This window comes from Larus michahellis, chromosome 2, assembly GCF_964199755.1.
Source record: "Larus michahellis chromosome 2, bLarMic1.1, whole genome shotgun sequence".
In the NCBI taxonomy this organism is placed as follows: Eukaryota; Metazoa; Chordata; class Aves; order Charadriiformes; family Laridae; genus Larus; species Larus michahellis.
In genome coordinates this window covers 123908419-123922574 of record NC_133897.1, presented here as the reverse complement: position 1 = coordinate 123922574, position 14156 = coordinate 123908419, and the positions used below count along the sequence as shown (strand labels likewise).

Genomic DNA, 14156 nt, shown 5'->3' with positions numbered 1-14156 from the left:
TAGCATCCTTCCTTAGGATGAGCATTTATTTAGTGCCAATCACTAGCACAAACCTGCCAGATTGACCATACTTTGAAGAAAAAAGACTATCGGCATGTCTATTTTAATGTTCTTGAAAGCCAAATGAGAATGAACCTTACAGGAATACAGTCAAAAGTACGGGTCACAGACATACACACGGCGACATTTCAGATAAAAAGCCCACACTTCTAGAGACCCAGCCTTATATAATTTCTTAGAATTAAGTCTACCTGTGCCCCATAAACCTGGCAAGTAAAATATTACAGCCATATAACAAATGGGCAAAATGGAGTAACAGGTATTAATGACCTGCCCAAAGCTAACCAGGAATGAAGCTGTGAAAAGAACCTTGGAGTCCCCAAACCAACCTTATGCTACACTGAAGAGTAAAACCAAAATTCAGCATGCTTGGGCATATAATTCCTGGAATGAGACATTGGATTTCATTTCATATGCAAGGAATAAAACATATAGGTCCAAGTGTCAGCCAATGAACTGGATTTGTACAGACATTCACCTTCCAGAAATGGTGAATTATTATTATTTATACTATAGCCATATATGATATATATTATCTGATTTGGGGGGCATCATCTTGCACCGTTACACAACTTTTTCCCATTTATTCATGCAATCGATTCATTTTATTGATGGATGCAGTTCTAGTAGTTCTAGAATGATTACAAAAATTATGGTATTGGGTCAGAAACATGGGAGCTGGCTGATAGACTTCACTATCAATATCTCTTCAGCCAAGCGTGCCATGTTTCAGCAAACACTGCATACTAAAAGTTGATTTAGACAACAGTTTGGGGATTTTAAGAGGTGAATACTCAGGGGTGGGGCAAAGGCAGAAGGCTGTACACACAACTATTTCTTTTTAGAACTTTTTCAGTATTAGAATTGCATTATGCTGGATACCCACTCTCCAGCCATGACTCCTTGCCTGCTGAACATTAAACCTCTTTCCTCTAGTCTACCACAGCTTTCTAAAAAGTACAACAAAAGACCTAACTGCCGTTTTCTCCGAAGTCTAGGGTGTTGATGTCCAAGATTAAGATTCAGGCTATTATGTGCATAAGAAACAGATGAAAAGTCTGGATCCGAATCCATATTTCTACAGTTACAGAGATGGAGCCAGCAGCCGAGACTCTCTCTGGGTCCCCAAAGGATTCAAATGATCTACACTTGGAAAGTACACGGTTTTGGCTATGGTCCTTCCACAGCTATTCTCAGATGATTTTTCTTCATTCTTTTCCACAATTTTAGCATCTCTTTCCAAGCAAACCATCCTGTTCCACCTATATAACCTCCTCCAAGCAATTACAGCTTTGCTATTGCCAAGATTTCAGCTTACAATTCAGATTGTTGCTGCTCAACACAGGCCTTTTGTATAGGAACCTCAAACCAAGAGGGGTGACGCTTACAGCATAGGAATAACCAGGCCACTGGCAACAGCAGAACCCGCCGTCCAACAGCTGAGGATGAAATAAAATGCCAAAGCAGTGCAGAGCGATGCGTATCCAAATTCTTCATGAGTCCCACGTTTGAAAAGATATGCGATCCCTTGCTTCCCATTTTCAACTAGAAGCGCAGCAGCTGCAACACAGAGGAAGAGATGTGGAGAGATACAAAACATTAAAAGGGTGAAAATATAGCATGTAGTAGTTCTCATCTGCCTAAACCTGATAAAGAATTAGCAAAGTACATAGATCAGTTAGTTGGAGTTTACATGACAGCTTCAGCATCTGGGGCACTTTCAGGAAAACAAGGAACATTCGTTCTTTCCAGTCTGGTCTGCGTGATCTTAATCTTGATCTAAACAAGGAGAAACTGCAGCCATTTAAGCCAAAGAAAGGCAACCGTAATACTTCGGCAGTGCTCTTCCCCCATTCCTTTCAGCGGTGATAACTCAGGAACTTCCCAACACATTTGGCTCAAATATGGAATTCAGTTCTGATATATCCCTCAGAAGGGAGCACTACATCACTTTGAAGAAAATCTATGTTATGAGTAAATATACTTGGGTATCACCTCAAGTTACATAAATTCAGTTTGTTCCCAGTTTGTTCCACTTAGCTCCCCTTACCTTGATTAAAGGTTTGATTAGAATATCTGACTCCATCTGGATCAACCCATGTGCTTGATGAACAGCTATATTCTGAAATTTCCCTCTGGAACTGATTTATGCTTAAATATTAAAAACAAAACAAAAGTATTAAATGAATGAATATAACTTAATTAATGTGTCTATTACATATAATTTTACACAAAAAGCCTACTTTCCCTTACATCTCCCAATTAAGTTGTTTTATTAACTAATAAATCTAGTTTACTAGATCAGTTTATTAATTATTCTACTAAACTAATAAATCTGGTTTAGTAGTGCTCATATTCCCCTGCATAAACCTCCTGCTGCCGAAACCCAAAATTTCCAAAAACAGGAATCACATTACACTGCCTAAAAACAGGAAAAAAAAAAAAAAAACAACCTGATCAAAATGCCCAGCCTGGCCTTGATCTCCTTGTCCACACCTATCAGTGTAGTAGTTCTACATCTACATCCATAAAACAGGATTAGCAGACCAAAAATTTATCATCCCTGACGAAGACTTCGGTGGGTAAGCACAGCATCCCCAGCTGACAGATGCAGTTAGAAAGCTTTGCACAGGAGAGGGCCATGGAAGGACTTCAGAGGTTCCCTCTTCCACAGCAGCACAGTCTATTCCCAAACCACACCTAAAGGATGTTTGCCCAACACATTCTTAAAAGCTCTTCTTCGGTAAATACTGGCAACGGTTATTTCAACCTCTTGCAACTTAGACTGCCGGTTATCGTGCTGACCGTAACCAGCCTTTCTGTACAGCACTGCTATTCCCGGACACTTTCACAATTTCTGTCATCTGGAGCAATTGCACTCTCCAAGCAGGTATGACTTCCTTCTTCCAGTTTGGAAAGCATCCAGCATGTTTCGGACATCACCACAACCTAAACAGTAACAATATGAACTCTGTTTCTGGAACAAAGAACAGGAGATCCATGGGATTTGACCCACCTGATCCCCACTCAGAACTACAAGGAAAACTTAAAATGCAGCCAACTTCTAGCGCAAGAAAATTTCTTCCAGACCCCAGATTGGCAACCAAAGGAACACAAGATACTTACCAATCTTGTATTTGCTTTTTATATTAATTTACGCGAACAAGAATATATTCCAAATTCATAATGGTCAATAAAAAATAAAACACTTATTTACTGCATCCTGCTTTAGAAATCATATGACTCTGTAATCCACTTAAAGCAAAGCTTCAAGTTCTATACAAATGTCTTTACTAGCAGCAAAGGAGTGCACACAAAAAAACCAGTACATGTGAGAGGTAATGTGAAGCTTGCAGCAATGCCAAAATAACAGAAAGAACAGAAGAAAGTTGGTTGGTTTTTTTCAATTAAAATACACGGTTCAGCAAGAAGAACAAAGCACAGAGAATGGAGATGTAGGACTTGTTTACACACAGGGTTTTGTACCACTAACTCTTTCCGCTTGAAACCAGTGCATTTAGTAGAGAGAGATTTCTCCCGGGTGCCAATGGGAGGACTGGGCTGCCACACCGCGTGCTGCAGGGATACACGTGCTGTACCGAGACCTGCTAATGGAAGAAGCCCATCGCTTCCTCACCTCCTTCTCCTGCCTCTCCATGATCTCCTATTCCCCCTTCTCCTAGAAATATCGAGGCCTGCTGGAAGCGCTACCAAACGCTACTGAAAGCGCTTGTTCCAATATAAATTTGTGAGGATAAGCTATGCCAGAAGGAAGTGCTGACAGACTGGCATAGCCACATACAGCCTCATCTGGAACTGCAACTCTTGTACTATCATGGTTTAAAAGAAAAAAAACATACTCTTCACCAAGTTGGATCAGCGCTAAAGACAAAATTAAGCATCTTAATTTTTTTTTTTTATATATATATAGTTCTTATTGGGTATATTAAAGTGGCAAGGGTGCCTATTACCAACCTCCTGGATCTCCAAAGGTTAATATTTACCTGCCTCTGGAGCACTGACGAAGAATCTCGGATTACGCTGAGATGAGCCAAATCTAAACGATCCTAACTAAAGTCTCACAACTGCAATCATAATTCCCTTTTTAAATTTCTAAGAACAGGAGAACACTGAGCAAGCTTCTTTTCCACATTTAGTCTTGTACCTTATTACAAGCTTACTAGAGACATCATCACTACCTTCAGCATACACGTGGCCTTGCAAACTCCAGGAAAATTTCATGCTTCATTCCCTTCAGATCTATCCATTTTCAACAGGATGTACTCTTTGTAACTTGTAGCCACACCAAATGAAAAATTGGCACTGAGACCATTTAGCCTCTAGGTTGGATTAGCCTGACTATTTTTGATTCAGAGACAGACAAAAAAAAAAAGCCATGAAATTATCATGGCTTCAGATGTTTTTCCTTCAGAGCGAAAATAGCTTTGTTTTGAAAAATAACATTTTGCAAGCATTTAGTCCTTAAAATAAAAAAAAAAGGATGTCAGGCTGAGGAAAAAGGCTTTTTCTGTAGCAATTCAAACAGCCATAGTCACTGAGTCCTGGTACTAAGTAAGTGACAAAGTTTGCTTTTACAAACAGCATGTAAAAACATATTATAGCAAGCAACACCTGGATTGCAAACCAAATGACAGTCTAGAACTGGTGACAAGAATGGGAAAGTATGTTTGCTTTCTATACACTTCAATAAGCTGTTCAGAGCCCAGTCACCAATGGCAGGTTATTCAGTATTTACAGTGCATATTATGCAATATATATGATGCTGCACTCGGAAGGAGGAATTTGTAAAACTACAAGTTAGTAGTGATCATTTACAATGGCTGTGGCATCAAGTTGTCGTTTAAACTCAATCTGAGCAATTCTTTTTCTACTTCCTCTGGATTCCTCATAGGTATTTCTCAAGAAAGATACTCGGGCTGCAAAACCTGCATCAGATTCAAGGATCTCTTCAACTGTATCACCCATAAAACCCCCAGCCACTCAGCCACATATTCCCTGCCGGTTTATTAACACAATATTTGTCATTTCAAGTCCCCAGTTACAGTTTGTGCTGTAGTGGCACAAGCCTCTGATTTGTTACCTATTGGTTTTCTTATATAGAGGATTGATCAAATCATGTCCCCCAGTCAATAGTAGCTGACCGAAGCTGAGAATAACAAAGGTTTTCATCAGTTTCCAGTTCCCGCTTTCCAATTAAAGCACAGCCTGTCTCCTATAGCCTTACATACCTACCCATAAGGCCTATATATAGGCCCATATAAAGCAAAATTAGGATTCTAAATTGAAAAATTGTTTGCGTGACACAAGCCATGTTTCAGGTTCTTTTCATTTTTTAATTGCTTTTCGTTTCTTTCTCCCTTTTTTTTTTTCTTTAATTTGTCGACACGGCAAATGCCTCTCACTGGAAAAATTTTAGTGTGAGTAAATTTCAGTGATTAAAAGATTAAGTGTGATTCCTGCCTCTACATGAATTCATTTTAAACATTCAGCTCTGATGCACCTTTGAATTTTTCCATCCCAAATCCTTGTAACAACTAACTGGGAGAAACAGTTAATAATTGTATTTACATAGATATGCTCCTGCTGACTCTCCCCACTTACATTTCTGAGTTGTTTCTCAGCCGGTAGTTTCTCACGCTCATGACTGGAGTGCAAGGGAAGAAATATGGTAAATATACTGTAACAGTCGTCGTACATACCTGCAGGCAGTAAAATAAGTAAACAGGCTATCATGAGATGTAGAAACAGATAAAAACAGAAAGAAAGGTGTCTAAAAATCACTAGTGCCAGCAGTTTACCATAAGGAAGTTGTTCTTTTTTTCTTGCCCATATATCCTAGAAGACGAGCGTTTGCTCATAAACAATGAGTAAAGCCCAGATTCACCTCATCTCTCTTCAGGGACTCAACCGTTGCAATTAGGTAATTGGCCTCCAACTCTGTAGCTACCAGAGACCACCACTACCTCCAGAAAGACTTGCAGCATGTGGGATGCTCGACAGATGTCCAGCCTCCCCACCATGTGCCATGGCAGTCAGTGGAGATGTGGCCGGCCACAGCTCCTTGCAGGCTACAGGCCTGAGACTGCAACTCACGCACCACCAGGACTCGGGATCTATGTGTCTTTCGTTAAGGACCTAGTTTTTTGGTTAGTACTTGAAATTATAGAATCATAGGATCATAGAATGGTTCAGGTTGGAAGGGACCTTAAAGACCATCTAGTTCCAACCCCCTGCCATGGGCAGGGACACCTCCCACTAGACCAGGCTGCTCAAAGCCCCATCCAACCTGGCCTTGAACACTTTGAGGGACGAGGCATCCACAATTTCCCCTGGGCAACCTGTTCCAGTGTCTCAACACCCTCACAGTAAATAATTTCTTCCTAGTATCTAATCTTTCAGTTTAAAACCGTTACCCCTCATCCTATCATTACACTCCCTGATAAAGAGTCCCTCCCCATCTTTCCTGTAGGTCCCCTTTAGGTACTGGAAGGCTGCTATAAGGTCTCCCCAGAGACCTCTTCTCCAGGCTGAACAACCCCACCTCTCTCAGCTGTCCTGATAGCAGAGGTGCTTCAGCCCTTTGATCATCTTCATGGCCCTCCTCTGGACCCGTTCCAACAGGTCCATGTTGTTCTTGTGCTGAAGACTCCAGAGCTGGACACAGTACTCCAAGGTGTGGTCTCCCCAGAGCAGAGCAGAAGGGGTAGAATCACCTCCCTCGACCTGCTGACAATACTTATTTTAATGCAGCCCAGGATGCGGTTGGCTTTCTGGGCTGCAAGCGCACATTGCCGGCTCACATTGAGCATTCAGTGACGAGTGGTGTTCCCCAGGGGTCAGTACTGGGCCCAGTCCTCTTCAATATATTCATCAATGACCTGGATAAGGGGATAGAGTGCACCCTCAGCAAGTTTGCTGATGACACAAAGCTGGGGGGGGGTAGCTGACACACCGGAAGGCTGTGTCACCATACAGAGAGACCTGGACAGGCTGGAGATCTGTGCAAAGAGGAACCTTATGAAATTCAACAAGGACAAGTGCAGGGTGCTGCACCTGGGGAGGAATAACCCCATGCACCAGTACAGGTTGGGGGCTGAGCTGCTGGAGAGCAGCTCAGCTGAAAGAGACCTGGGAGTCCTGGTGGACAACAGGATGACCATGAGCCAGCAATGTGCCCTCGTGGCCAAAAGGGCCAATGGCATCCTGGGGTGCATCAAGAAGAGTGTGGCCAGCAGGTCGAGGGAGGTCATCCTCCCCCTCTGCTCTGCCCTGTTGAGGCCTCACCTGGAGTACTGTGTCCAGTTCTGGTCTCCCCCGTTCCAGAAGGACAGGGAACTGCTGGAGAGGGTGCAGCAGAGAGCTACCAAGATGATTAGGGGACTGGAACACCTCTCTTATGAAGAAAGGCTGAGGGATTTGGGTCTCTGCAGTCTGGAAAAAAGAAGACTGAGGGGGGATGTTATCAATGGTTATAAATACTTAAAGGGTGGGTGTCAGGAGGATGGGGCCGGGCTCTTTTCAGTGGTGCCCAGGGACAGGACAAGAGGTAATGGGCACAAACTTGAGCATAGGAAGTTCCACCTAAACATGAGGAGGAACTTCTTTCCTTTGAGGGTGGCAGAGCACTGGAACAGGCTGCCCAGAGAGGTGGTGGAGTCTCCAACTCTGGAGACATTCAAAACCCGCCTGGACGCGTTCCTGTGCAACCTGCTGTAGGTGACCCTGCTCTGGCAGGGGGGTTGGACTGGATGATCTCCAGAGGTCCCTTCCAACCCTATGATTCTACAGTTCTCGTCCACCAGCAACCCAAAGTCCTTCTCCTCAGGGCTGCTCTTAAGCCATTCTCTGCCCAACCTGTATTTGTGCCTGGGATTGCCATGACCCAGGTGCAGTGTGTCAAAACCAATCCCTTGCTTCAATTTAAGTTACTTCCTGATCTTTGCAAATTTGAAGTCCCTGGTCAGTGTGAACAGTTAAAGACTTGTTTCTAACTTGCAAACTTAGTCCTTCCCTTTTAAGGAGGATGTTATGAAAGGACTAATATTCAGGTAATCAAAAGAAAGAAGTTCCCAGACTGCAATACTGGACAGCTATAATGCTTAAAGCAGATTACACGCTATACAGTAGAGACACAGGCATTGCAATCCAAATGGATGAGGAGACGTTATCAGGTCCTTCTACTAGTTTTCCATATGCCCATTTGAAGTAAATATGAATGAAACCAAAAATGTTTGAAATAGAGCACAGCAGAAGATGTTTTCACTGGCTGCTTTGCATTTGCCAAAAGCAAAGGAAGTTTTTACATGAGATGACTGTATTTCAGTTATGTGTATTTTTCAACATATCATAGTTCAATATAACATCATTACATTTAATTCAAAACTAACGTTAAGGGGTTTTTTATCTTAGTTGAGATCAATTTACAGTTCTAAATAAATGAAGATACACCCCACCAAAAAAAAAAGAAATTTAGAAAATATTTCAGCAGACATCTGGAGAGAAATTACTGGAACACACAGCCATAATAACAATACATTTTCCAAGCACAAGGTTTCCTGCACTCCGTGGATTGTTATAAAACATCTCAGGTAGCACATTTATAGAAACCCTCAAGATGAGACTCAGCTGTGTGCAGTTGTGACGATTCGTCAGACAATCCTATCTCAAGCCTTTGTTTCCCTGTATCTCAAAGATTGTAAGTTTACGGGCAGAGCGTGTCTACAAGAGATAGATGAAACTGGGAGTAGTTCAGCCTTCACAAGGCTCAGGTCAGGTTTTGTTTCTGAAACCTTAACTACAGGACAGTTCAAACACAGGTCAAGTTTTTGCCAAAGCCCCAAAGTCCAAAGGGAGCTAGAAGGACAGCTAGCCTGGAGCCAGTGGCTACATATTTAAAGCAGTAGCCTATCTTCACAGCAAGGTAGAAAAAAAAAAATAATCCTTTCAAGTAACCTTTTAAAGATATGACAGTTTAATATATAAGTATATATGCATATATCCTTAAATTGTTCACCCTGCCCATGGAAACACTGAGCTCTTGGAACAGAAGCATTAGTCAACGTGATAAAAAAAATCTGAAAATGAAAGATAGCTCTGCCAGATTCTTGGCAAAACATTATCTACGTTGTGATTTCCTCACAGAGAGAAAGGTGATGAATTGAGGAGAAGCAAACGCAGGCCAAGGGGCAGAAGGGCACTTAGGAAGACGGCTTCGCCTAATCTACGGGCTGAAGATTAGATATTCAATTCCAGTCAAAGGAATGGTACTCCAGGTTATGTTGTGGGTGTGGAAGATACCGTGATGGGTTCTTTCCAAGTTTAAATGCAGACTGGTTTATACAAGATTATTTTTGGTTAAAGGCACTGTGACATACTTTCTTTCAGTTGCCTGATTATGTGAGTTTATGTAAAAGAAAAAAAAAGAAAAGAAAAAAAAGATAGTCGTATGTTTCTCTCTCAGATCAAACAGTTTCTTTCCTGCTGTTTTTTTGCCAAGTTATAATAAAATAAGGACTGTGACCTGAGTAGGATCTCCTAGAGCTAATAAAAAGGAAAAACAGTCCGAATAAGAGTTCATGATACAAAGTTAAAGTAAAAATACAGCATTGTTAAAAAAAAAAATTTAAAGGATGAAGACAAAAATATATAAACAGGAAACCTCTTGTAAGCACTATAGCCCTGCAAAACACATGCTGTTCTCCCAGTTTCAGGTATGATCTGGCAAGGTGCTAACTGCTCCATGAACTTTTGGAGTCAGTAAGGCACCACTCCTCAACGTAAAATAACTCTTAGGAGGCATTTTCTTTACGTCTGACACTAAATCTTTGCTAGCTGATCTTAAGTTTAATCCTACAGTATCTTCTAACATACTGGGTCTTGCTGACTTATGTTGTAGCTTGTTTTGGGGTTGTTTTTTTCTGAAAATAAAGAGCTGTGAGGTTTTTGCATGTTTGAGTAACTTACGCAAGGTTTTTGTGATGTACTATGAGAAAGCCAAACCTTTCCCAATAGTATGGGAAGCGGCTGTCAAACACAGAGCTCCAGCTCCAAATTGTTAAATAATAATTGTTACAAACCTGACCTCTCACAAACACAGGTCCTTCGGAAACCGTGGAGTGTACCCAGGACTAATGGGAGTCACACACGGGACTCTACGCCCCATTCTGCTGGTTTGAATGATGGATTTTTGTTCGGATTTCTCATTGCAGTGCTCAGCAGCACAAAGTCCTGAGTCTTTTGCAAGACCTGGGAGCAAACCTGTAGCACAACGGAAGAAGGCTGGGCAGTGGGTAAACTCTCCCTAGGGCTGAGAAAACCCGTCTTCCCCCACCTACCTTACCCACTCCTTCAAACGTGGAAGCTACGAGCTCCAAGTGAGCTTCCTCAAGGCGTCTCCCCTCAGCGAGATGCTGGACAAACGCGGCTGCAAACCGAAGAGCCGACAACCCGCCGCTAAGAGGAGCTAAAATCCAGTTGTCATGGATGGCATGGTCCTGCTCCAGCACAGCCCGCTCACCGGCATCCCTCCTCCTCCTCCTCCTCTTCCTCCGACCGGAGGTCAGATTTCACCTCTGATGTGCCCACAGAGAACCCAACCAGCAGGATGCTGCTCCGAGCGGGGCTAGGCGGAGGAGGGGGAGCTGGACTGCCATAGCACGCATAACTTTCAAGGACTAAATAAAATGCCTGCTTTTTGACCTTACAGAGAGGGAAAATAGTGCAACCTATGGGAAACGCGTGCATCTCTCTACCAATCTGTGGAGAGCTTGCAGAGAACTGACCATGTGCCTCAACCTATGGTTATTCATATTTTTAGCTCCAAGAGTTTCCCTTTTCATATTTAAAACACTCATCGTTTTCCTCCCAGTAACATCTAACTTGCTGATGCGAGCCAAGGGGATTGCTTTTCCCTGAAGCTTATGTCCTTTTTTTCTTTTTAGAGCACAGGCTGCTGAAGGAATGTCTGGGCTGATGGGAGGCGAGCATCTATATGGCCAACCCACTGGTCTATAATTGAGCAACCCTCTCTCCAGGAGGAAAGGAAGAGAAAGTATACAATAGTATATATAAAAATATATATATAGCATACATTAAATATACTGGCAAGTCTGTCTAAGAGAGGGCAGAAGAATGGGGCTTCGGTATGCATTAATTTCCCTAAAGAAATACCATCTCAACACTTAAAAGGTCTAAAAACTCTTCTGAAAGACTTCCTCAAAAATGCCGGGGGAAAAAAAAAAAAATAAAGAAAAATTATGACAAGCAAGTATTCCCTAGAGAAAATTTGCACAATTTACTAAAACTGCAGCAGAAAAGCTCTGAAGGTTTCCTTCCTCAACATTTAACAACATACTTAAGTTATAACCAAAGCATAAAATTGAAAATTATTAAAATGTCCAAAACATAGGAACCTTTTGTCCATATACTTTTCGTTACAATGGCATGGCCCTCCTCAAAGCCATACAATGCCAAGTGGAAACTCCAAAGCCTAGGGGTAAAATGGCCCCATCATGCCTTATCAGGACATCTGAGGCTCCAGGCTGACCTCCATCAGCAACAACTAGGGATAACTGACTCCAGATACATACTTAGCCCAGAAAGTTTTCTGTACCTATCCATAACTTTTAAACGTTCTACAATATCTATTCTTCACACATCTATTCTTCTCAAAACAGGCAGAGATCTCCTTTGTTGTCTTGAGGCAAAAATACATATGGTTATGGTAATAGTCTCCTAGTTGTTCTTTCCAAAGTAACAGCTGAAAAAGTGCTCAGGTGCAGAGGTGCGGCAGAGGATGTCTGCCTGGTTCCGCTACACTGTGGGGGAGCAAGCTGTGTAGGGTAACGAGAGGGTCAATCACTAGCAAGGAAAACTGGAGAAAAATGGATGAAAACTACTTGTGACAGCCCTCCACAGATTGCAAATAAATGCAAATGCGCACCAACATAACTGCTACATGTCACTAAGTTGATGTAGTACATAGCAGTAGAGCAGCAGTGGGAGAGCAACTCTACAGGTAAAAGGCGTCAAGTATTTAAGTGCAAAACAAAAAAAACCAAACAAACATGTCTTCTCCATTCTTATATACCCACCAACATTAAATACCTATACGTACTTTGGAAATCCACGTTTGTTGTACTCTGTTGCACATTATCAAGTACCAGCAGGCAAGGTCCATTTTTCCATCCAGCCAATTTATGACCTGCCCTCATTAGCCAGTTTAAATATTATATTATCAAGAGAACTGTATTATTTACTTACAAGGATGAGCACAGTTTCCAACAGCTTGCTTGTTTTTCTAAGGGATAATTTTGGAATCGAATTAAAGAACCACATGCGTAATTTATTAATCTTTATATTTAGGGAAACAAAGAGAGCTCCCAGAAGACCTCCAAGCATTCCAAGAAGGATGGTCGGAATGAAGGCCAAGACGTTCATGTCCAGCAAGTTCTTAACCTTAGTCAAAGAAAGAAGAAAAAAAGTGTTCCAAGCATCCTGTCAGTAACATGAAATATTACACCCTCTCTTACAAAACCTGATACCACAAAGTAATTTCCATACAGGAAACAAATCTACCTTGCGGTTTAGTGAGCTCAGCTAATTAATTTAAAGCTGGTCTCATGAGAGATGGTGTACTCTTCTCGCACACCTCACAGGAGTGGAACCAGCAGGTAGACACTGACGCTGGCACACATAGCAGAAACCTCTATGATGCACTACAGTTACCACAAGGACTCAGCACTTCAGGTTACATCCAAATAACATGTCATATTGGCCTTAAGGAACACTTCAAAAGACTCTGCTGAACCAGAGCTTTGTTCGCTGTGTCTATACCTACATCATAATTTGGGAAAGTTCATTTATTAAGTCTCAACCTGCCTCCATGTGCATTGAGATCATTTACAAGTAAATTTATTTAAGTAAAACGGTGAAAATTGATGCCGATCTGGAACAACTCGCAGAACAACAAATCACAAATGCAGAATATAACCTGGCAGCTGGAATACTAATTGAATTCTCTGCTTCATTCCTCAACAGGCAGCAAGGATGAGAGCAGTATCGTGTTTTAATTTTATGTTCCAGACAACAAAAAGGGGTATACACATAGGTGGCAATCTATTAAAAGCTGTGAGGATATTATTTCCTTAGCCCAGACTTAGAGTTACACAGCTTTTTGCCAAGATTAGTATCCGGACACAGTAAGAAATCACAAAGTGCTCAAAGAGCTACTGGCAAGAAGCAGTAAGGATGCATGTCAAAAGATACCCACAAAAAAGAGCCTGAACTGGTATAATCTTGGGGGCAGCAGATAGGAGAAACTGTCAGTCTTCCTTAAATTGTTTGAGCAAGTGCACAGGCCCTCTTACTGTTCCAAATATCTTGCATTATATTCTACTTAATTCCAATCCTGCATTAAAACTAAAAATGGACATACCTGGTTTTATTGTTTTCTCTCCCTACCTCCATTTGTCCCAAGGGAAAGATATACTGAGGTGTTTGTTTTAAAGTAATATATGCACACGATGCTGCATGTGTGTGGCAGCAAAGTCAAGTGAGCACTCCACATGCTGGGAATGAAAGGTGGCAAAGTATATTGTTTGTTTTTGATGTAGTATCAACCACAGGCTTTGGCCAGTCATCCAGAAAAATCTGTAACCTACAGAGCAAGTTTCACCCTTACAAATAATCCAATGGTCCACGTAAAAACAAAGTGAAGCTTCCTGAAAATCTCACGCTCTGGAGTACAATAAATTCCCCTCGTAACATTATGTTAGGTGGAATGAAACTAAAGAAAACAAATAGTTTTCTTGAGAAACATAACCCACAAGCTTTCAACTCAGTTTATCCACTGTAGACTGTGTTGGTTAATGCCACAAAACATGAAAGGAGCAAAATTTCCCCTGAGCCCCACGTTCAGTGAAATGAAAATGTTTCTGGTTATCTGTACCACACTGAGAGCCAAAAACTACTGAACCCTGCCAGAAGTCATGATGGTAATAATTTTAGGTAGCTTTTCCCTCTACTGACACTAAGAGAAGACAGAAGGAGACAGAAACCACTGCTCTTTTCAGAAA

General features: G+C 41.7%; 1 protein-coding gene across 1 annotated transcript in view; it reads right to left on the bottom strand.

Annotated features, from left to right (window-relative positions):
- LOC141739534 (chloride channel protein C-like) overlaps positions 1 to 14156 on the bottom strand; it is a 139680-nt gene that overhangs the window by 112006 nt on the left and 13518 nt on the right. Inside the window, exons 7-10 of the mRNA XM_074577000.1 lie at positions 12343 to 12537; positions 5683 to 5780; positions 2111 to 2211; positions 1449 to 1620 (exon numbers count right to left, since the gene is read on the bottom strand). Coding sequence (XP_074433101.1) covers positions 1449 to 1620; positions 2111 to 2211; positions 5683 to 5780; positions 12343 to 12537 — 566 coding nt within the window. The remainder of the gene's footprint in view (positions 1 to 1448; positions 1621 to 2110; positions 2212 to 5682; positions 5781 to 12342; positions 12538 to 14156) is intronic.